Here is a 24,761-nt window from a genome sequence, read left to right as displayed (position 1 = left end):
GAATAGTAAAATAAATATTAACAATGAAAATGTGATTACCATTTCAATTACTTTTTCAAGATTTCTCTCCTTTATTTAGTTCCATTCATACATTAAACTAACTTAATATATAGGTTCTAGATGTCCAACATTACCATCCTATCAAAAAATACACCTGCAGGTCAACAGGTATGCCCTAATRAAGACTTCAGATAGCCAAGTAAGTATGCTTTTAGCGAGATGTGTGACCCACCTGAAACCCTAAAGCAAAAAAGTAAATACTCTTCAGAACTAAAAGTGTTTTTCCTGCTGCCTTCCAAGACTGTCAGACTGCTCCACTGTGCTGCCAAGCAGCGTTGTTTGCTCATCAGGAAACAAGACATCAGATGATGGAAACAACAAACAAAAAACAGCAAACTGAAACAGCTCAGTGCATATTACGACACGGTGAGGTTGTTAGACTTTCTCAGAACTTGCTAATGATTAAGTTAGCTTAATAACTTGATTCAGTACTAGCTGTAATAATTTACCTTGATTTGTCTCTCTTTATTTTTCAATACTTCTTCCATATCTGTTTTAGATGATTCAAACATTTTAGTTTGTTCATTTACTTCAGTAAGTCGTTCACCCCATCCTTCAGCTTCTTGTAAAAGCTAAGAACAGAATATCAGATTAGTGTGATTATTTGTTGTAACTAAGAATCACGGATGAATAGCACTTGAGCCTATTATGTATATTATCTGTCTRCATGCAGAATCTTAAGCCCTCACTCATCAATAAGAATTAAAAAGGAAGAGACTATAATACAGTTAAAGACTCATGAGTTGAAAATAAGTTTTACACTACTGTCCCATTATTTCAGAGGCAGTAGTTCTCTATTGTAATTAGTTGTGAAAGTATTTTAAAAATTTAGTAGAACAGTTCAGTTAATATTTCACACACACAMAAAAAAGACAACAGCAATGTATTGRCAAAGCAGTGACTTTATGTGTAATAGGCAACAACAAACACTGAGGAATGTCTGGAGGGGATGAGACTCATCCCCCAACATGTGCACCCACTTTTGAAATTGTATCTGACCTTTTTCAACCTAGAAGAGGCAGGTGAGRTAAAGGAAAACCTAGAAGCTTTTTAGATAGCAATTTAAATTCACATGACTTGCAAAACTATCCTGTTTCCCCTACTCCTGTCCACATTTAATATAATTTTAAGATCTGATTTTAAAAAGAGCCTCCCTGTTAATGAAAGTTGCAGCAGTTGTATGCAATCAACCCCTAACAGTATTTTTCCAATTAATTATGGTCAGCTAAAAAGACAAGTAGATTCTATGATTAGACTTTGCAGACATATCGTGGTAAAATTGCATTTTACAATAATACTTTACAGCAGCAAAGGGGATTACTACACTTCATCAGTCCATTAAAAATAAGCATTGCAACATATTAAATAATTAAACCAGGCCTGTGAAAGAATGGAATTAAAATGATCCAAGCTTTTTTTTTTTTTTTTAAAAAATCAANTTTTTTTTTAAAAAATCAAGCAAAAGACCCTCCACACAGTATAAAAACATACGGAACTATTTGTCTCATTCTGTCAAAAAAAATGCAGTTGCCCAACAGGCAACCAGTTTAAAAGCACTGAGTGTACAGGATGGAATAACTAAGTTGATYAACAACACCATAACAGCCACTGATACTAAAAATAAGAACAGAAATGGTAGTTAAACAGGGGAACCGCCATGCAAATACACAAACAAGCCTGGACACTGCTTAACAAAGATAAAGTAAAAGGCATAAACCAAAAGGTATGTGACTAAAATTAAGTGAATACCACTTGGCACAGAGCTGCACATTTTAAGCAGTAAATGCCATCTATTAATTTGTAGCATCATGCAAACTGGTTATTACAGATAACACAAAAATACTGTTTATGGTAATACTGCTCAGAAGACATACACAGGCAACTGCTTCTATCATTAAATTTCATTCCTCAAAGGAAAACGAAGCTTAAAGAGAGATTCATTTTACACTGAGACAAAGACAGACTGAACTGACTTGACTTTATGTATCAGTAAGAATTACAGTAAAGAGAAATACCAAGGATTTGTAGTGARCTAAAGCAATATATATTTTAAATGTTTCTGCAAAAAAAACAAAGCAAGCATAGGAAGTTTTGAGTTCATTAACAGTTCCCTTGTTCAAACTAAAAGGCCCTAATCCTCTCTCTGACACATCATAAATCTATTTTCAGTTAGCACATCTGTTACAATGGTTAAGCTATGATGTGCCAGAAGATTACGACCAATTAGTGCAAGCGGATAGAGGAAGAAAGTACTCTAATTTCCACGAACAAATAACATCTTTGTTACCTTCTGAACATAAGTGAAATTCCATCTTTAAAAAAAAAAAAGTAAGAAAGACAAAAATAAAAAAGGGATATGGATATTCTAGTATAGCAAAACTATTTTTTTATTGCAACCTTGTATAAGAAAATACTGGTAAGCAAAACAGATACTCTCTCTTCTTTCTTTCTTCTTTCCAGGCTCCATGAGCATGCTCTTTCATTTACCAAAAAAACATAGCTTAATAGGACATATACAAATGTGCTCAAATTGTTAAAAAGATCTGCAAAACAGCTCTGTCGATGACAAAGTACAGTAATTCATCCTAAATAGTGTGATTGAGAAACTACCATATCCAGTTCATTTCATCTCAAAGGCATTCTAAAAACTTTATTTTTAGCTAGGAACTTGATAGATAAAATCACTTCCTGGGAGTTGTTTTTTACTGAAATRTTCTTATTTTTGCTTGATATAAAATGACTGTCTATGAAATATAAGTGATTCTCAGTTCTTAGTATTATCTTGCTTTAATTCCTGATTTTTATGAAAGGGAAAAGAATATACCTTCCACAAAAATAAAAGGAACCCAAAAATTTATCAGACAAGGGGAAAAAAAGCACCCCSCCCAAACCTTTATCTCTGAAGTCTTTCGATTGTGTACTGCTTTTCAAAACTTATCACATTATAAGTACACTCTGTCATATTTGAAATGAAGTATCTAATGACCAGACCCCTCCTCCCCATAGAAAGGGATAAAAAGCAGGTATGAATTAGAGRAAAAAAGAAAAAAAGGCTCTTGAAAATTCTCAATAAACTTCATCTTACAGTGAATACACTCAAATCTATTATTTGTCTGTTAATAGAATGTAATACAATTCAGTTTTCCACTTCTTTTTCTTATTTTTAGAAGTGTACGTTTGACAAAACTAAAAATGTTTTATTGATAGCAGAACTGGTATGTCCCTGCTGTAGAGATTTTTCCATTTCCAGAAGTGTTTGCTTTCCTGAATCAGCAAGTCTGATACCTATAATGTTTTGACAGAGAGAGGACTAAGGCACTCAGTGGCTTTTTATAAGGCTGCCGAAAGAACAATGAGCCTGTACCACTAGCCCCAAAGATACCAGGATGCTGTCAAGACAACAAGGAGATCATTCAGGCATGAAAATAACAACATCCCACAAAAATGGAACAATTACTGTTTTTTAAAAAAAGAAAAAACCTTAAGAAAATGATGACATTTTCATCTGAAAACTAGTTAATGCACAGGACAACCATTTCATATGCTAAGCATTTAAAAATAATCATTCTCTGGGGTTTGGTTACAYAATGGAAAATAAACAGCTAAAATTCAAGAAGTAACAGACCTTTCTGTATCTTCAGACTACTTATCTGACTTTCCACTAGCTCATCGATAGAGATACTGTAGTATGTTTCTCATTTGCCTTCTGGACACAAAGCAATTTCTCCATTTGTTTTGCTTTCTGTATTGAATATGAGCATTTGCTGTCTTCCTCTGTACAGGATCTTGGCTGTGGACTTGCTCAAATCCCTCTGTTTTCCTCCAGGTCTCAGATTTTGCTCAGCAATGTTCTTACTAATCTTACCTTAGCACGTTCTTTCCTTTTCACTAATGTCTATGCATGTTCTCCCACAAAAGCATTTATTTAATTTCTTTTTAAACAGGAATATTTTTGACAAAAGTTATTCCAATACAAAGTCATTTCAAAGCTGTGCCCTCTTCCTATTTACCATAAAGCTCAAGTAGTATCAACAAACACATCATGCATGAGCTCCCTGGAGAAGTCATATTTACATATCACTATAAGAAAACATGAAATCTCTCAAGAATTTAAGTAGAAAGAACCTACTTGTTTCTCACTTTCCTGGAGATGACAGTTTTCCTCTGCTGCATCTTGAACAGATGTCTTGAGTCTCTCTGTATTAATCTGAAATACTTTTAGGGTGGACTTGGCCTAAGTTAAATGAGAAAGTATGTTGTTTCAACAGAACATTTGAAGAGAAAGAAATGGGGTCACAGTGGTATTACTGGACTTATATTTTGGTTTTCTGACTGTTATGAATGTATGTATGTATTCTTAAATTTTTTCCACAACTTAGCTTTTGCTAATTATAATTAGTTTTGTGACACTATGTATCATTAAAGAGTAACAAGGCAGAGAGAACACAGGATACCTGTACTTTCCAACAAAGGCAATCACTATGAAATTTAAAGTACTGAATCAAGTTGTACTGAATCAAGTTGTATAAAAGTACTAAGCCTTAAAGAGTCTTTTGGTTTACCTAGCATATTATTTCTGCACTTTTAGTGGACAGAACTATAAAAAGTAACTATATGGAGAACAGAAAAAATATAAAGATTTGACATACCTCAGCAATTTGTGATTGGATAGATTTTGTTTCATTCTCTAAAGATTCCACTCTCTTCTGAATTTCAGCCACCTGAAAATAATTAGCTTTCATATAACTTCTTCCACAGATTTGACTGAAGAGGCCTAGGCAATTATTAAAATTGTTTTAATTTTCAAGTTGGGAAGATTTGTACTACCRAATCAGCAAAAACTGAGGTGGGGAGAGGGTGTGTGTCGGGGGGGAGGTTGTTGAGCATCTTCCTTTAYGCATCTAATTTTTCTAGTACGATACAGTGAGTTTGGATGGAGGCAGAAGGGGAAACGTAGTTTTTGATTTATTTAAAACAAAAAAACACGAAGAATAGTTTGTCTTTTCTATAGACAATGCTACTCAATACATAAGGTGGGTTTTTTGTTTTTTTTTCTTAGGAGAAAACAAGAAAGATGAGGTTATTTTTATTCTTACCAATTTATCATTTTCTGACTGTTTAGATTTTTCTTCTTCCAGTTCTTTTTCAAGATTCTTTATTTCCAGGTTGAGTTCCAAGTTTGACTTGTTCAATTTTTCATGTGTTTCCTAAATCAAGTTATTTTGACAGTTAACATAACACACTTGACATCTACATATAAAGACAAATACGTTTTAAGTATAACCTTAATACAAAATGATAAAGTACATTTAACAGCTATCATCACACCAAGGATAAATCTCAAAAAACTGTACCTCTTGCATATTAATAACAAAACTAGCTCTATAGGATCTTAGGTGCAGAATGAAATAAATATATTTGCTTGTTAAATAAATTTTAAATAACCCATTAGATATTTGATTCACCTTTTTTGGAACTTGCTGAGTTTAGGCTGAGTTTAGGGGATTTAAACAATGTAGTTCTATGCAATTTTTGTTATGATTTAAGTTATTCTGTGTTCATAGGTTTTTCCTTACACCAAAGTACTGGTAACATTAAAAAAAAAAGTGCACAAGCAGGTTGTAAGGTACATTCAAATCACATCAGGCATGTGAAAACATACTTCGTGATTTGTTCTAGTATCAATTTTTTTTTAGAGGATCCATTCCACTTTTAATGCAATCCTTACATAAACTTTTCTTAGTTTAAATGCCTTGCTTCTATGCCACTTTCAAAAAGACAAGATTAGCAAAACAATGCTCTGAATTAAAACAATTAAGTTTTTTCTTATATATACACACAGAATTTTCCCAAAACACTGCCTTAAATTATAAAAATRGTCATTCTCACTTCATGTTTTTACCTCAAAAACAGATGCATCTGTTGATTCTTTCACAACGCTATTATCCTTCAGAGACAATTCTAAATCTTCAAACTGAAAGAAATACTATGTCACAACGTATGTAAAAAAATGCTTAAATAATAGAACTAATTTGTGATGCTCTAGTCTGAAACATAACCACAGTCTAAATATTCGGGCATATACCTTGCTGGAAATTAAGAAAAGTTTAGCCTCAGTAGGTTATCATAGCAGCATAGAACACGTTAAAGTTACTTCCAGCGCACTATACGGTATTAAGCTTTAAGACATAACTTGCTAACATTTTAATCAGACTTAAAATACACTGCCAAAAGAGCATTTGAAGGATCACTTTTAACAACTTTAAGCATCTTACTTTCAGGCTTAAGTTTAACACTTCAAATATAGAAATTGGTTTAGTTTGTCAAGTGAGACATTTGAAAAGACAGCAGTGAGTGAGGAATATTACCTCTTTTTTGCAAAGGCTGAGTTTTTCAAGTATTTTGCATTTGTCTTCAACTAGTTCAGCAATTTTACTGGCAAGCTGTTTTTCTCTTCCTTAAAAAAAAAAAAAAGCTAAATGTTGCAATATTCAAAAATTAAAAGTAGCAAGAAAAAAAAAGAGAGAAAATCAAGCCCCTGAGAAACAGCATGAGAAATGAGCTTACCTACATAAAGTTGGCTTCTAACCTGAAATAAAAAGAATAAATGCTGAAAACACATCTGATGAGTTACTTCTATGTAGTATTTGAAAACTAATTTTTTAGGTTAGGGTTCCACAATTGTTTAATCATGAAACTTAAGAATAGAATATAAATGCAGGCTGCTGTAAAAATCTGTAATCCCATTCTCCACTCTAYCCCTTCATGTCTGTCTTTGTCTTGTCCTTTTCCAAATCCAATTAAACAGACAGGGAAGAAGAAAGGAGGTTAGTTTTCACTTGGAGCACTTTGTATAGGCATAACATAATCCTGCATCTTCATTACGCAAACTGGTATTATGGACATGGAGAGCCAAAGGAGTAGGGAAAAAGGGAGAACAAAGAGAGAGTGGCTACATGGTAGCTCAAACTTAGCTGCTTATGAGAGGAAAAAAAATCCCACACATTTTACATGCAATACACAACAGCCAAAGCTGTAGTAAGGGTAAGTAAGCTGCAACCTGCCCAGATGCAGCTCTGTGTGAAGTGCCAAATCAGCAGCTGCCACTTGAGATCAATCAAAATCTAGCAAACCACAAGACAAAACTTGTCACAGCTAGCCTGGACAAGAGATGCAGTAGGCCGAACCCACCAGAATTTACAACACTCCATTCCTCTCAGGTAACGCTGGATGATACACCTGACAGAGGGCTTCTCTCACATTTTTCCCTCAGTTCTCCTCTCAGAGCCATGGGATGGCCAAGGAGTTAAAGAAGTAGAAGCGAGGGAGAAGGTCATATCCATGCTTATCCCCATCATTCCCCAAAAAACAAAACCAAACCCCATTACTCTTGAATAAGTAGCCATTCATTCTTCAATGARTAGTTAGTTCAGTTCCAGGACAGTTTCAAGATTAGTGAAGTTGTCAATAATTTTTAACAGCTAATACCTTAGTGATATATCACATGCCACATGTAGGAAAATGGTACTTTGGTTGCTGCTTTACTGATTTCGGCCGAAACACCTTTTTCTTACCATCCAAAGGGATGCTGCCTACTAATCTCAAAGACCTGTTCCTGAAACAGGTTAAACCAGTATCTTTTGCCTGTGTGAAGAGTATTCAGACTCAGATGGCAACTGTGAGACACCACAGTAAAGAAGAATSTAATGTATGATTCTCCTCAGACATTCTCTGCCATCAGACAGATTAACGTTCTGATAGAACAGATATAACCAGAGAAGTGAAAGACAATCAGGAAGGCTGTTATAGTAATTAAGCAAGTCTGTAACCACATGCAGAATCTGAGAGACTTTGCCRTAGGCATTGCATTGCACACAGCTTTGGGAAGGAGACTGGTGAAGTAAATAAACAGTTCACACAGAATTCTGTAATCACCAAGGCGATAAGCTCACAATGTTGTTTCAACACTCCTTGTTCCAGTAAAGGAGCAGGTAAAGCAATGCAACTATAAAGATCTGCAGCTCATCTATGCTCTGTGTCAGGGGAATGGCAAGCTGAAAGACTGCTTTTATCAAAAGAAAAAAAAATGTTTGGCAGAAGATTGAAAGAAACTCTCATGCAGTTTCAATAATGTTGAGACCCTGTTCAAAGATCAGGTTTGTAGCTGGAGGCTAAATATAAAAGCCCTCACATAAAGCCAGAACCTTTACACTTTGGCAACGAAAAGAGAAGCATACAGACGGAACAAAGGAGACAGCTACATGCCATGATTATTTTGTAAGCGGGCAACAGACTTCAAWGCAAATCTAGTCTGCTTTAGATGCTGCACACAGACAAGTTTYAGGACCTCTACTGAGATTAGTTAAAGTGCAGTTAAAATGAAAACTTTGTGTGGCTGCAATCACTACAAACTTACTGTGACCTGTCATCATGGTGAAACTGAATTTGCAAACCACCACTTAACTGTGTTGGGTTGCCCAGCACTTTTTTTTTTGTTTGTTTTTATGAAGAGTTTAACCATTTCAGTGGAATGTTTCCTGCTTTTCCAAAAGCACTCTGTCAACATTATCAATCAACCAATATCTAAGCCATCAAGTATGATTACTGCAAGCTTAATTAAGTAAAACCTTGGTTTTACAACATTTCACTGAAGTGGGATGGGTAATGTTTTTATATTCTCTAGCTCTAAAGCTACTGATGTTAAGACCACTGTTAGATTATTCACCAGAACTGTCTTCCTTACTAGGGTGGGCAATGAATGAAAATATGCAGTACAGGAAAACTATCATTGAAGTTGCCTTCTTAGCATTACTTAATRTTCTGAAGAAAGTAACAAATGTCTTAATACAGAACTTTGCATCTTCTGGCTTACATCTCCAGCCACAGAATGACAAGCATATTAAATATATGCTCTGTATGATATTCACAAACTACCTGGGTGTTCTATTTTGAAGGAACTATTCTACTACACTATCAACCAAGTACAAATGCAAAAGATTCCAAGTCCATCTTATTGAATACTCCTATTCAAAAAAATAAAAAAAAAATGCTGGGCAAAGATATAGAACAAAAGTCATGAGAAAGGTGCAAGTTTTATGAAACTCTAAGTGACCAAGAAAACCTTAAGTACTATCTAATAGATACTAAAAGTTTGATATCCACTTTTGGTCTTTTGGTCTCTTGACAAGGCTGCACTGAACTTGCAGAACACACTGGTTTTGCATACTTGAGATTGTTATATACACTCACTGAGACTCTGTGTCAATGATGTTAAAGAAAAAAAAGAAAAGAAACCTTACACTGATACACTACTAGCTACACAAAACACCCAAGATCAAAGACTAAACAGATGTACAGCTTCTGTGGAAACTAATAATATGAGAAAGTTCAACGTAGGCCCTCCTGTTTCCTTCCTATTCATACAACCTAACACACTCAAATAGAATGGTAAATTTAAAGAAAACAAAGACATTGAGAAACTAGAAAGTAGAAGAAATGACTTAAAACTACAGATAGGTTAACTTAAACAAATATGAACCCTCTTGAAAATAAGCACCTTGCTCTTGAAAATACCAAGTGGCATTTTTCCAGATCTAAGGAGGTGTTAGAACCTTTAATAAAAATGCAGTTGCTCATTTCTGAAAGGTTAAAATACTACCTATCTTTTCTTCAAAAACAAGAATTGGCACACTTAGCACCAACAGCACTCCAGCTATTTAAGATCACGCAAAATTAATGGGAAATTTAGTATACTAASTTATGGACACTGACAACTTCTTTATTAGCAGGGAGAGTTTGGTAGGCAGATCAGAATTTACTCGTGATCCAAAATAAACCTTTCCACAGAAATATAAYGTGATCTATGCGGTAGAAGGTTTCAGTACTACATTTCTCAAACTCATCAGCTTAGTGCTCACAAACAGCACACAAAGTAAAATCAATTCAGTATTACAATGTACAGAATCAATGTCACTGTTCAAGGTATTTTAAGAGACGGATACTTTGACTGGTATCYGTCCAGATTGCTTTTGCTTACAGCTGTCCTGAAAGATCTAAGAATGTGCTGAGTTTGCCTTGCTATAACTATAGATAGTCTCAGAGATCAACATATACAACAATAAATACACGTRATTTCATATTCTGCAAAAATAGTTTGTACTGGTTTTAAAAGCCTAGTATATAAATTAAAAAAGGAAGGAAAGAGGAAGCCTTACTATGGTGAATGTTATTTAATTTCCTCGAACAACAACAGTCACTCAGTAAATGTGTAAACATTTACTGCCTTGACAAAATACGCTACATCCCAACTTTTCTCCTCTTTTAGTGGGAGTCTAAATTCAATCATAGCAGACTTAAAATGTTGCAACATTAGATAACTTGTAAAGAACACAGTAACAATTTCAACTGCTAAAAATATGAATATGGTCTATATATCTGCACGTAACTTGAATACTTACTGATTGATAACCTCTGTACAGAAATAGGAAAACTGTAAAGACACCAACAATGCCAGCACAAATCACTATTTCCCACGGGAAACCATACACATCAGGACCAGGTCTCATATCTTCAGGCAGTGAAGCCACAGCCTGGAAAAGTCAAAAGCTTCAGTGAAAGAAAAGATTAYACATTCAATGGGCATAGCTGACTTACTCTTTACTGCTAAGGCAATAAATGCAGACTTGTATATTATTTTTTCAAAACTCTGAGAGAATGGTTAACAGAAGCCTTTGATTTTTAAATTATTCATTTACTAAGTGACCCCCCCCCCAAAAAAAAGGAAGAAAAGATCATAACATAGTCACAGTTAAATAAAACCCTTTTGAGTTTTCACTCTTGAACATCCCAATTATGGAAAAATTTTCTTCAGGCTGTCTTTATGTTTCACCACTAAAAGCATCAGTACTGAAAACTGTTTTATGATTTACTGGAAGAAAAAGTTCTAGSAAAAGCTAAAGATTTACGCAAAAATATTGACCTACGCAAATAACTGTGCGCCAAAACAACGTACCGGGTTGAGCGAATGATTTAGCACGTGTTAGACACACTCACATCCTCTATTTTGCAAGCGAACACCACCGTTTTCCCGAAAGGATCCGCCCGACGCAGCTCGTGGTTATGAGCGGTAACGAGTGTGCAAGCACGCGCCAAGGTGCAGAAAAGCCGTTACAACCCCCCGCACCCCCCCGGCGGAGCCGCTTCCTTCCCTCAGAGGAGCCGCCACGCCGAGGGCGGTCGCGGGCCCCCTTCCGCCGCCGCGCTCACCCTGCGCGCCCCCTCCAGGGCCAGCCCGCAGTAGCGCCGCGCGGTCTCCCGCAGGCCCAGCCACCAGCCGGCCGCGGCGACGTCCAAGGCCGCCCCGCCGCCGCCGCCGGCCGCCATCTTGCTGCGGCGCCGGGCCCCCTTCCGGCCCCGTCGCTTGACAACCGGCCTGTACCACTGCCGGAGGGGGAGGGGGGAAGCACGGGAAGAAACCACTGCGGCCAAGACGCGAGGGGGGGGGAGAAAAGCGCGGGGGAGCAGCCCGRGAGCGGCGGCGGGCCGTACCACTGCCACAAGGAAGAGGGGGGGGGTGCAGCAGCAGCGGGGCGGAGCGGGCGATACCACTGCCAGGGGAGGGGAGAGCGGGCGCCTACGCGCCCAGGCGGTGCCGCATTAAAGCGAATCGCTTTTGGGGACACTTACCCCGTTTTCTCGCTCCTGCCAACAGAACTTCGCAAAAGCCCCGCGCTCCTGAGGAACCCGCCCGCTTTCCTCGGAAAAGGCCCCGCTTGGGCTCTGCGGGCGGGGCCGGGCAGCAGGTGGAGCTGCCTCGCGGCGGCCGGAGCCCACAGCGGGCGGCAGGCCGCGGCCCGCYTCCCGGGACGGAGCCTGCGCTGCCCGCGCCGGGAGCGGCAGCGTGCGGGACGCCGCCAACGGGGGAAGGAAAAAAATAAAAACACACAAAACCCCCCCCCAAAACCCCGCCCGCGGCTCCTGAAGTTCAGTTACCGGGTCTAAACCCGGTTGAGCCAAAGCAGCGACGTTGGCGGAGCCGACGGCGCGCCGCTCCGTGGACGTACTAGCTGAGAAGAGTRTTTTTTGCTGTCATGAATTACTGTAGCTTTGGGAACCAAAGCTTTGAAGTTATTCAAATATTTTAATCATCYTACGCATCTCAAACCAGGATTTCTAAAACCAAGGAAATTTAATCAGTAATTTCATGACAACTAGAGGGAGCCACAAGTTTCCTTAAAAGAAAAAAATAATGTTGCTATTTTGACCACTGAAGTATTTTCTGTCTATTCTGTAAACACACTAAATYCATCACCTCACATTCTACAGTACAAATGAGAGAGGCAGGTGAACAGCAGCTAACTTGACACTGCCATGTTCCAGCTCTGTCTCATTTAGCTTCAGACACCCCAGGAAGGGGATTACGAAAGGTCTATTTAATTTATTTATTTTTTTAAAGGAACTTTGTGGAAGTGTCCAATACCGCTTAATTTTGCACTAGTGTCAAAAAGCATCACTTAAAGAATTCTTACCTTTTTGATAATTCTTGCCATTGCTGAAAATACAGATTTTACGAATTCCCCAATCTCAAGAGCATTCAAGCACAGAAGCATCTGATACATCCAACCGCCTTCTGGTTTGTTTACAAGAAAAGAYAGGTTTTACATTAGTTGTCTATATAAGTATTGCATAAGTATATAAGTCTTTATAAGCATATAAGTATTATAGTGTATATGCCATATCTACATAATTAATATTGGAATTACATTAATAAATTCCAATTTTTTTAGATTCCATTTTTTTCCCCTCGAATTAAGAAACTTTACACTTACCATTACTTGGAATGTAGTTCTGAATTTGTAAAACGGCATCYGAGAAAGATTTTTTGACATCAAATGGCAAATGAACCACTGAACCGTGGATTTCTTCTTCCCTGATTACTGCTGGACTCACTATTGCTTTGGAATGTTGCTCASTGTTGTGTTCACCATCTACAGCTGTATCCATCTCATGTTCCTTCTCTGGCATTTCTTCCAGTAGTTTTCTTTTACTGCCTATTCCTGTAAATAATTGTGAAGTGAAATCATGTTTATTTTCAGAGAATTCCACGTTTTCCCTATAATTTTTACAAGATAATAATCTCTGTTCAGATTCTGATTTTTTGTTYGTTTTTCCTGTAGTCAGAGCCAAACCCTGGAGTGCTACATTAGAATACAAACAAGCTACAGATTTATGATTTAAGAAATACTGGTTCAAATAACGGTCTCAGAGCAGGGTTTCAAGGACAGAGCTTTAGGCAAAATTGTTGTTGTAATAAAGTAATTAAAAYAAACGTTCAGGAAAGGCACCTAGCTGAGGCGTGCTGAAGGCACCTAGCAAAATCAGTTTCACTAACTTGGGTTAAATTTTCCAAAGCAGATAAAATACAACTTTCAAAAAAAAAAGAAAAAAGAAAAAAGAAAAGAAAAAGGAAGAAAACAAACAAACAAACAAAAAAATAAAATAACCAAACTTTGCCTAACAATGTAGAAAAAAAATGACTATTTATTCAATGTTAATCGTCTTAACATGAGTAAGCAGTGATTTCATGATGAATCTTTTCAAATTGCTGGTGTAGCATCACCAGTTTGTTTCCCTCACAGAGCTGCTGTAACGGTTGTTTAACATCTTTAACTTTACATAAAATTTTAACTTTATATAAAATTAACTTTTAACTTTACATAAGTTAAGTACATAATTACAGTATGTAATGAATGGGTTAGGCAACAATATTTGGCTATTTTTGCTGTTTTCTTGGGAATGAATTCTGTCTCCCAGATTCTGATTTTGTCACTTTCCTGGTTTTTGCTTCGTTCTGCAGCAGTATTTTTTTTTCCAGAATGCCACATAGTCCTTCCTCAAATTYATCTTTCATTATTTTTAATTGTTTTTGTCATTTTCTGCATCTTCTGCAATTTTAGTAGTATGTTTTTCTTGTTTGGATTCCTTCTCTCTTAAGTCATCCTCATTCCTCTGTACCTTATTTAATTCTACCTCCTTTTTATATGTCCAGTGCCAGCCTTACTTTCATTTGGGTCTTGGACAAAGTCTGTGTATTCAGACTTTTTTCTATAGTCTTACTAAATACATCTCCAAAGAACCGTGATGATTTGGTAAAAATACTACCTKCAACCCTTTCTCTTAGAATATCACTATTACCATTTATATTTTTGGACTTTGTTCCTCCCTTGTTTTTCAGCATCTTTCTTGAGTCTTTCCCTCTTCTCTCTTGTTTTATSAGCAGCGGTTGTTTTTTCAGTGTTATCCATGCTTTTATTTAGAATTGCATCTTCCTTTTCAACATACTCTTTATCAGTCAGGCTTGTGTGTGACACGGAGTTGCTGGAATTTAACTCATCGGCTTTTTTAAAAGCTTTCTGGCTTTCTAGGTTGATATTCTTACAGGACTAACTGTAATGCTGGTTGTTTTCTTTTGAAATTATCTTCTTTCTCAGAGGACGTCTGGGATAAAAGTTCATGTTTAGTAAGACTGTTATCATATGGCTGCTCTGCTGCTTCCACTGTTACTGAATTTTCCGTATCAATTTCTTTAGGTTTGGATTCACCTGAAAACTTCAGTATTACCTTGTCTTTTGAAGTAGTGTCTGGTGGTGTCTTCTGATACTCAGATTCATTATCTGTATTTTTGTATCTTGTTGCACTGTCACGAGGATTTTTTTCCCCTTAGTATTCTACATGGAAGCTTAGTTCTTCTTCTGTTCCCAGCGAGCAATTTTTATCTTTCATTCTGAAACTYTGTATTTCTTCCAGATGACCACTTTCTTCTAAGGTTTTGGTGTCTGTCAGATGGAGGTCATTAGATGAGTAGCAAGGAATGAAAGGCTGGTCAGTAATGAACTCTTGGGGTTCCTCATGTTTCTGATTCTGTTGATCAGGTAAAATATCCAGGYTGAAATCTTTGACGTTGTTTTCATCAAAACCCAGTTGATCATTTTTATCCTCTGGTTAATTATCCTCTGGTTAATTAATTTTCTTTTACATCAGTATCCATTCTGAACTGGCTTTTTGATGCTGAATTTTGTTCTGTATCACAGCATTCAATTGGCTTGCCTTTTTCTGACTTTTCCAAGGTAAGACCTTACTGTCACATGGGATCTTCCCGATGTCTGGATAATTATCTGCAGTTGCTGTCAGCTCCTGAGAACTTGGCTTTTTATTTTATTTATTTATTTATTTATTTATTTATTTATTACAGATTCTTGCACACATGTTGAAGTTATTTTGTTCTTTTTGCACTATTTCAGCTCTTTCCATTGTGGATTTTTCCTGTAGGTAAATTTTAATTTCCTGATGGCTAAAAGTGCACATTTCTTCATTCACACCTACTCTGTCCTCTTTCTTCACTTGGTTCATCTTTTGTGAGTGCATCCTGCTTACTAGAATAAAAAACTTGTACCTGTGAATCTACCATATTTCAAAAATTTAATTCTGATGGTAAATGAACAGAATATTTGGAGACAGGGACATCATAACAACCTTTTATAAGGGAGGTTGCCTGACTTTTGCTACTCTTGGAAACATGTTTTTCAGCACTGCAGTAACTAAACATGTATACACTGTCCTTGAGATACTTCAGGTTTTCCTTGGGTTTCAACAGGCAAAATATGTGAAGCATCGTTATCTTTGACTAATTTGGCAATATGTGCTGCTTTTTTATTACTGCATTCATTACTAYGTACAGCTAGTGAGGAAAAGAGATTGCTGTCTTGGGTTGGACTCACATCTCCCTTTTCTGGCAACTTTTCACTACCTCTCTGATTTGCTTGTCCTTCAATTGTTGTGTTTTTGTTTCCTTGTGCTATTTCATCATCGTTTTCAGTCCGAGAGATTTATTCACTAAAATACACATCCCTCTTGCAAACTCAGCACTTTTTCTTCTTTCATTGTTGAACTCYGAAACTTCAGCATGTCTGGAAAATGACAGAGAGAGAAGTGCCTCCATTCTTCAGATGTCAGGCTTTCCTTTTGCATTTTTTGTGTCTATGGGATCAAAGTTCTGAGATGGGCTAGAAGAAGAAATTTGATYGGATGCAATTGATTCATGTCCCTGTTGATTATCAGCTATATGCATATTAAAACTTACAAAGCTATTATAGACATTTTTATACCAACCTGACTGACCGTGTTTGCTTTCTGGCTCCTGACTTCTCTCTTCAGTTTCTGTGCTTTTCAGCAGTTGGATTTCTGATACTGAGTCTTGTTCTGAACTGTAAGGTTCAATTAGCTTCTCTTTGTCACCTATTGGTATATCGGAGGATGATTCTGTGGTATTTGAGGTGCTGGTGATGTCATTAAGAGTATGTACACTTGCTGGTAGCATCCAAGGATTTGACATGTTACTGTTTGAATCTGTTGTTTCTGGTGTATAATTATTTTTGTCTTCTTCATCTGCCACTGCTTTAATGGACTCCTGTGATTCTTTGTCCATATGTGATTCTTCCTGTTCTGAAGTCTGTATTTCTTCATTCTTATTTGCTTCATCCTCTATTTCTCTGCACTGCTGGTCATCCATAATTGCATCTTTCTCAGCTTGCCCAAAATTTAGAACATTACTTAAACCCAAATTAAACCAATTTGATTTGGATTCATGGCTTTCACTTTTTTGTTGTTCTTCTTCTGTCAATACTTCTGTAACTACTGTTTCATGTTCATTATCAGAATATCCAGCCACATGAGAAACATCATGGATTTGTGGATTGTTTTCTTCTGATACCAAACTAACATCCACATTCTCTTTACCAAAATAGAGAAGGTCTGTCAGTCCACCTTGAAACCAACCAGATGCTGTGGGCTTTTGTTCCTCCTTATCACTTGGCTCTTCTAAATCATTTTCAGCAGTCACTATTTTTCTGCCAATGTACGTATTTTCTTCTAAAGATGCAGTAACRGCCTGTATGGTCTCCTCATCATTTTTACTTCCTGTGATGAACCATCCTGCAATATCAGAAACYGTCCAGCTAGATTCAGTTGTAATGGGCTTTAATGGAAGAGTGTTTTGAGTTTGTGTCTGTTCAGCATCTTTTCTGTTCTCGTTTTCTCCGAGCAACTTTTTGCTTGCAGACTCTTCCTGACTGTGAGATTCCTTGGAATCCTTTTCAGAAACTGATTCAACTCTCTGTTCCTTCTGGACAGAGTCTCTTGTATATTTTAATAGTTCATTTTCATACAGCTTTGATTCTGCATCAGGTGATGAATATTCACTTTCTTTGTCATGATCATGTAGTATGCTATCTTCGTTTTCAAAAATGTATTCATCTCCATCAAGACAGAGGAAATCAGTCTCCTAAAGGAACAATATTAACTTATTTTAAAATGTTTTCTTTAGTAATTTTATATAGCACCATGTAATACAACAGTGTATCTTTATTCTTCCTCTATGTAATTGTACCTATGTGTAATTTTACACAAAAGAATTTAGGTAACTATGCTATTCCTAAAGGCTGTATATAGTTTATTAGATAAAAATTAGCTTAGATCATCAGATTTCAAGAGAGGACAATAAATGCACAAATAATACAAAAAAGGCATATTTGAATTGTCTGAAATAAAAATGCATTGATACTTGAATTTCTAATTGGATATTAGATTTCTAATTGCTGTGAACTAGGTAGGAAAATCTTGTGATACTGGTTTACCTTAGTAGGCACTTCAACTTCCTCCCCAATAAAAACTTCCTCAACCTTCACGGCATCTTTTGGGAAATACCCAAAATGCTTTCCTTTCTGTAAAAATATAAAAGGAATGAGAACATTTAAAATTTAGTAATAAGTATGTTAGGTACTTGCATGTATGCTAGAAAAGTAGGAACAAAAAAAAGAATAAGTTTACAGGACTGCCCCTAGCCCCTTCCTTTTGTTAGATCAAGACAAATTGTTGTTTCTTTAAAGTTTTGTGAARAAATTCTTCCTTCACAAAAGCGTTCCCTTTGCCATTTCAGAAAGCAAAAAGAAGTACATTAATCCATGCTGCTATTTTCTGTTCTATGTTTATAAAAGTGTGTGCAGACTCAAACCAGTAGCCTTAGCACAGCTTCAACTGAAGACAGTGTTGTGTGCACAGGTGGTCTCACTCAGCTGTTACTAAAATCGTCTGCAAAGTTCCCATTGACTCAAGTGTGAGAAAAAACCTGCCTTAATAACAAATGAATCACAGTAAGTTACAAGAAGAGTAGGATATGAAATCCACGTGCATGGCTGGCTACAAATGAAAAGAAGATGGCAACACTACAGAAAATAAATAGATATTAATACCCAAAAGAATTATACAAACACAAGTAAGGGTCAGTCTGACCTAGAAACCAACAACTGAGTTGTCAGAGCATTGCACATAGTCCTAATGGAGGAAAACATGCTGGACAGCAAGGAAGAGTGAATTACCTGCCAAGATGTTCTCAAATGGAAAAAAAGAAGACAGCATTTCACTGTTAGACAATAAATTCACTGTTAGACAATGAATGTTACAGATAATTTACCAAAAAAAAAAAAAAAGCTAACTATTATTCCATTTCTGGAGCACTTGAACAGTTTTACTAGCATTTGGGTTTGGATCAATGCACCCATTGCTTCTTAGTTAAAACTTAACTAYATGAACAGTCATGTAGTAACCAAGTTACCTGACAACCTAACTAGGTTGTCAATTGTTCCAGCTCACTAAACTCACCTGATAACTTCATGGGAACTTTACTTGAGCACTGAACTGTGAAGGCAGGTCACAGTACTGCATCTCTGATTAAGCAGCTGCAACAACTCTTTACCTGCTGGCCCATAAGTAGATACCTGGCCCAATAGACCTGAATGTTTTTAAGGGAACCAAACACAATCAAATAGCCAAATGATTGGACAAAGGAGACAAAACCTGAATTCTGATCTTGACTTTGTCTCTCCATGTTTGATCTTTGGCTAAGTTTGATTTTTCTTTCTATAAAAAGATAATAATAATAATGACCATATCCCAAATATGATGCTGAGTGATGACTAGTTAATATTAGGAAAGAGATGGAAAATCCCTACAAGCAGACTGTTGTTATGCTATTATTATATTATCTAAATTATTTTATGGGGAAAGTCTTTCATATTGAAGTACTTACACTTCCTGTCCACAAATTTTCACTTTTCCTTGAAAGTTTGGAGTATACAATTATCTCTTCCCCTGTTTTGAAGTTGAGATACCGGCAATCAGGTCCTAAGTAGTCTGTAGTGGCTTGAACTCTGCTCATTGCCGCTGGAATGGTATGTAGAAAGAAAGAAAGAAACAAATAACTATAGCAGCCAATTTTTCTGAAGTCAAATAGCATATTGAAGATGACGTATATAATTACACTGAAATGTTAATACATCAACRTGTGCTTTATGATGACACTGCACCATTTAACAGGCAAGTGGAAACCTACTGAAAATACAGAATGYAAAGCAGCAGTCTTGTCCTGCTTTYCATCCCATTTACTACTGACATCAAGGGGAAAAGCCCGTCCTGTACATGCATCATTTTTCAATTGTTATTCAGGCAAGCTTTCAGTGCTGATATGTCTGTGAAGAATTAGCAAGTTCAAGTATTAGAGGCAGATCTAAACAGCTAACAAATATTTTTCAGGAATATTTATAATTTTATATTTTGCARGTTGAATCTAGTAATTATTTCAGGAAACTTGTCCTCTACTTTGAATGCATTATTATTATTATTATTATTAATATATTAATAATATATTATTATTATTGAATACAATATTATTTAAATAAGAGATAAATTTAAGCATTATAAACCATAAACTCTCACATTATCAAAAACAAAGTTTCCAATTCATTTGAATGGCTTTCAGTTCTCTTTCTCTATACCCCTGCTCTCCCACAAAAAGTATTACTGTGTGCTATAGTCAGTTTGGGGCCTATTCCACCAGCTTTCTGAAAGACAGACATCTGTGAGCATCCAGAGCCCAGTGAAGTCAATCCCTTTCCACAGGAAAATTTTCCTCTGTAGCAAAGTAAAGATCCATCAGCAGAGAAAGTCTAAGGTTTCTTTAGTAAATTCCAGCTTTCTTCTGTAGAGAAAATAGGCTATGCTCTTTGAAAACGCAACAGTTAATAAGGGTGCAAACCCAAAGGAGACAATTTAAAAACTGCTCGAACTGTGTATGATTACGGCAAGTCTCACAACAGTAATCCAATGAATAAATTATCCATTATTTATCGCTGCCCACTTGTGATTCAGTGGCCTGGTTGCCTCCTGCAGAGCTGTTTACTCCCCAGGATTTCTCTAACGAGTTATTGCTCTTATCTGATACCAAAGCAGAAAAATAAGTAAAGAGGACATATTAACCATGTCTTTCACAAGAACAAGTAAAAAAACAAAGAAACAAACAAAAAACAAAACAAAACAAAAAAAAAAAACCAAACCAAGTAATTTACTTACAGTAGAAAAAATACTTTGCAGAATGTGTCTATGAATGTAATGTAAACACAAGATACAAGTCTTATTTCCCAGTTGGTAGGCTATGATTTTTTGTTTTCCAAAGGATTTTTATATCTGTAACAAATGAGCTAAAAAAAATATTTTAAAGCTTTATACTGACCAGTTTAAGGAAACCCTAGGAAAACTACTTATCCAAGAATATTTTTACTGAACTTTGCTCTTTTATATATTTACACAACACAACCCAGCAAGCAAAATTTTCAGATATTCCTTTTTCTTTTTTAAAAAAGAAATCTATCGTTCAGAAACTTAGCATATTGACAACAAAAATATATTTTCTGAGTACTTATTTTCTTTCAGTGTTTCATCACTAATTTCAACATTACAGTTTGTAACAGCTATATATATATATATATCATGATCTCCCGGGGGGGGGATTTCTTTTACTTACTCTCACATTCGTGATCACCACACTTCTTCCATTCTGAAAGTACCTTTGTACACTGCAGATCTGTTAAAAATGAAATTACTAACAGCAAAATTMTCTGATCCAAGGCCCTTGACATGTTAGAGTAAATCTAGAAAGTACTGAAACTGTGAAAGCTCAATTGACGTTCAGTTAASAAGAACATTCTACGCTATTTTCTTAGTTTAACAAAATATTGCAAGTAAATTTATAATCCCATTGTCCTCCTCTCATCTGCTTAAACAGAAGTACACTATGCTAACTCTGCTAGCAATCTGCAAAGTCAGGTGTCCTGATTATACACATATGTTTAATAATTAACTAAGTTCTGAAAGCTAGAGTAGTGTTTTGAATACAAAGAAACCAGTTATGGTCACATCAAAAGTTAGGCTCTATCAGGTTCTTTWGTATTGAATTTGTGTGATTACTAATATGACTAGTATATACTAATATAACATTTTTCTCGCTTTTTTTTTTTAAATAGACTATAGTTTGTGTGTATGGATATATCTTAGACCRTGGGTAATCATCAGGATCTCAGAATAGAAATGTTTCCACACAATTGTTTTGGAGTTTTCTCATGCACTAGATACTAAGAACAATCCTTTCCCACRGGGAAAGTTGCTTTTAAAGGTCTGGATACCTTTTGGGCTCTTAAGACCATTAGAAATCCACGCCTTCTCTACAGCATGTATCACAGAGCGCTACACTGATACTAGGCAGATAATGTGTCCTGTATTTTAAGGAATACCCTCTGTTTCTTAGCAACTTATTAACAATATGGAGTTACAAAAATGTTTTGTCAAAGGAGTAATTAYTCCTTTAAGGAGTAACTTTGCAATGAGTTGCACACTGGTTGCATATAGGTATGGACTTGTATAAATGAAGTCCTACAGAGTGGTTTACAGTAGGAGCAAGCCTTGCTCCAGATGTTTCACATCACAGTTCTGTACTTTTTGAACACCTGTACACACTACATCTATTTAACTACAAAATGGGCTTCAGCTTTCCTTTTCAGCTCTCCCACCTGGGATAACCTCTGCTGCTCCCTTCCTGATAGCATCTCAAGAACATGCATTCCTTCCCAGCCAGGTCACAGCCGCAGTCATATGCTTCCTTGTAGTCCTGCCCTTCCTTCAGTCCCGCGCGCGACTTGCRTATCATCGGCTCTGCCTTCCCTTTCCATGACCTACGCTGAATCTCACTCGCAGGAGAGYGCTAGGCCCTGCCTCCTACTCCAAAATCCCGCGCCAGACGCTAGTGTTTATCCTGATCTAAGAGCCGGCAAGCRAATGCAACTGCTGGAGAGTAGGAGAGGGCGCAGAGCGAACTGCAGCCAGGGACATGTTAACCAGCAATGTCCTGCAAACAGAGATATCACAGGAGGTGACATGCCCTCCAGCTGCAGGCTAACACTTTGGCCCCCTCCTTTGCCACATAACCTGATAGCTGGACAGGCCTCTCCTGTGACTCCGTGCTGCAGCTGCCTCCTCTCTTAGGTAATCRGGCATAAAGCTGTGTCACGCACCAGGGAAGGCACAGTGAGAGCTGCTCTCCCCTTGCTCTCTCCTGCCTAGCTTTGATCACCCCCTGCACAGCGTGCACGTTCTCCTCCTCCGTTCCCTGGATCTTCTGCTGCTCACAGTGCCAGTGATTGTGTCCCTTTCCCCGAGTCCCTCAGGTTTATCTGTAGGAAGTGAAGTGGGAGAAGGGGAATGACGGCAGCTAAAACATGAAAAATTCAAGGGAACCTGGTGCAAAGAAAACTAAAACAGGTATTTTCTTCTCATTCTTGAGTCTCTGCAGATTACAGCAAACTGTTAAGAAGGAATATATTAAAAATTACATTTGGGGGTCTCTATATATGCTGAGCATTGTTCAAAAATCAGRAAAAAAGACAATTTTTATCTTGCCAAGATAAAAAGCTGGTCAGAGTCTTTCATAATGTTGCATACCAACCATGGGACAAACCAGTCATGGCCTGGAAAGATTAAGGGTCAATTTTTGACCTTAGTAACATGGAGATGATTCACCTTAAAATAGAAAAGCCAGGTATTTGACACCTAAAATTAAGTAGTTCAGCAAGTTTGCAGAGGAGACAAATTAAAAGACCTTAAAATCTGCACTGTATTACAATATTTGGAAGTCTGAGCTACTTTCAGCTCTAACTTGTCATTTCCTGTGGAGAGGTGCCTTTGTATTCAAAACAAACCTAAACTAATTCAAGTCTTTTATGAAGATGCTAAAAATGTTACATAGTAACTCTGTTTAACTTATGTCTGCAATTTTCAAGTTATTCTGGGTTCATTGTGTAGCTTACGGTCTCAGTAGTCACTCGTCTAGGTTTAAAGCTGTTAGAAGGCTGATTGCCAGTGCCCTTATCTTTGTTCTAATTTATTTCTAACCTCAATAATAAATCATATTTAGATCAAATATTCTTTTATTCTGCAAGTCCCATAGTTGCAGACATTATACAAACATAACTTCCAATCACCTTTGAACTGAAGTCAAAGATAAAGATTAATGGAGTTTATCATAGCTGGCTTCCAAAGGACAAAGTTGAAAACTTTATAGCAGATAGAGACTTTGCTTTATTTCTATTTGGCAAGTAAAATTAGACACACTTCTGCAGAACTTAAGTTACAAATGTGAGTACTATTATACATGCAAAGACAGACAGTGCTAATGAAAAAGCAAGCTCTATTTCCAACAGTTGTCATTAGGATGAAACAATTAGCTTTCTATGGGGAATGGCATTTTAGTAGCTTTAACTACTGAGCTAGAAATACAGAGAACCCTTAAGACGTTAAAATTCACAGTAAACTGAATAAGGTGATTTAAATAAATTGGGTAGTATGCTTGGGCACATTGGATAAGTCTTTTAAGATATGGTCCTGTATTAACACAAGACATTGCATTTCCTAGAATATTCAGTATATACATTAACGACCCCAAAGCAAATCATAAGTTTGTACAAATTCTTCTAAGTATGTATACAAAGTATAATATTATGTACAGTTTTGGTTATATTTTTATGATAGCACCAAAAGATTCCMTTCAGAACTTAAGGTTTAACTGTGCTGAATATTGCACTTAATATATGGGAAAATATGGTCCATGGCCAAAGCTCTTATAATATAATTCTTTTGACTTAGGATATTTAGGTGAAAATGCAGATCAACTTTTACACAAAATATCACGCCAAAAAGATTTTGTTAACAAGTATCTTTTTAAAATTAATAAATCAGAAGAGAATAAACATTAATTCACCATTCTTCTAGTTAAATAAACCTAAACAGGTACCAGTCATTCATCATCCAGATTTATACCAACTCTTTCAGCCAGGGTAACAAATTGTAAGAAAAAGCAAATATTGCTTTCCCATTACAAAAGGGGTTGCAAACATGACAATTAACAGTGCATTTCTAGAAAACTATGGAACTTCGCAACTTAGATTACTTTGAATTCCTAGCTCTGAATACCTCACATTTTTCCATATAATAAAACACTCTCACCTATTAACAATTGTCTGAACAAAGTTAGTAGCAAAACAAAGGGTTTTTTTTTAATAAAATGAGAAAAATCTGAAAAAGCCAAATGATATCCTCTGAAACACAGWTCTCTAATATTTAATTACTCACATTAAGCACAGAGATGTCAGTTTAAGTAAGGAAGCAGAAATTTGAAGAGGTGCATCTTTTATGCAAAGTCAGGTTTCAGCTTATAATTTAGGAACAGTCTGCAAAAATCTACTTTGACAAGGACTGAGTGGAAC

The 24,761-nt window shown here is 36.5% G+C and overlaps 1 protein-coding gene across 2 annotated transcripts in view; it reads right to left on the bottom strand.

Moving 5' to 3' along the window:
- The window catches only part of MIA2 (MIA SH3 domain ER export factor 2), a 36,622-nt gene extending 15,536 nt beyond the window's left edge, over positions 1-21,086 (bottom strand). The window contains exons 1-14 of one of the 2 annotated variants that reach the window (XM_085301725.1): positions 20,972-21,086; positions 19,202-19,335; positions 17,751-17,837; positions 16,228-17,398; positions 12,888-13,115; positions 12,588-12,688; positions 10,518-10,649; positions 6,628-6,649; positions 6,429-6,517; positions 5,963-6,034; positions 5,157-5,267; positions 4,710-4,781; positions 4,190-4,294; positions 510-632 (exon numbers count right to left, since the gene is read on the bottom strand). In XM_085301725.1, coding sequence (XP_085157851.1) covers positions 510-632; positions 4,190-4,294; positions 4,710-4,781; positions 5,157-5,267; positions 5,963-6,034; positions 6,429-6,517; positions 6,628-6,649; positions 10,518-10,649; positions 12,588-12,688; positions 12,888-13,115; positions 16,228-17,398; positions 17,751-17,837; positions 19,202-19,335; positions 20,972-21,086 — 2,562 coding nt within the window. Of the gene's footprint in view, positions 1-509; positions 633-4,189; positions 4,295-4,709; positions 4,782-5,156; positions 5,268-5,962; positions 6,035-6,428; positions 6,518-6,627; positions 6,650-10,517; positions 10,650-12,587; positions 12,689-12,887; positions 13,133-16,227; positions 17,399-17,750; positions 17,838-19,201; positions 19,336-20,971 lie in introns of both variants that reach the window. The other variant, XM_085301724.1, reaches the window with a different exon arrangement.
- Between the last annotated feature and the right edge of the window lie 3,675 nt (positions 21,087-24,761).

Source organism: Rhea americana, unplaced genomic scaffold (assembly GCF_003343005.1).
Source record: "Rhea americana isolate MKP2758 unplaced genomic scaffold, rheAme1 scaffold_18, whole genome shotgun sequence".
In the NCBI taxonomy this organism is placed as follows: domain Eukaryota; kingdom Metazoa; phylum Chordata; class Aves; order Rheiformes; family Rheidae; genus Rhea; species Rhea americana.
This window is presented reverse-complemented; position numbering and strand designations above follow the sequence as displayed.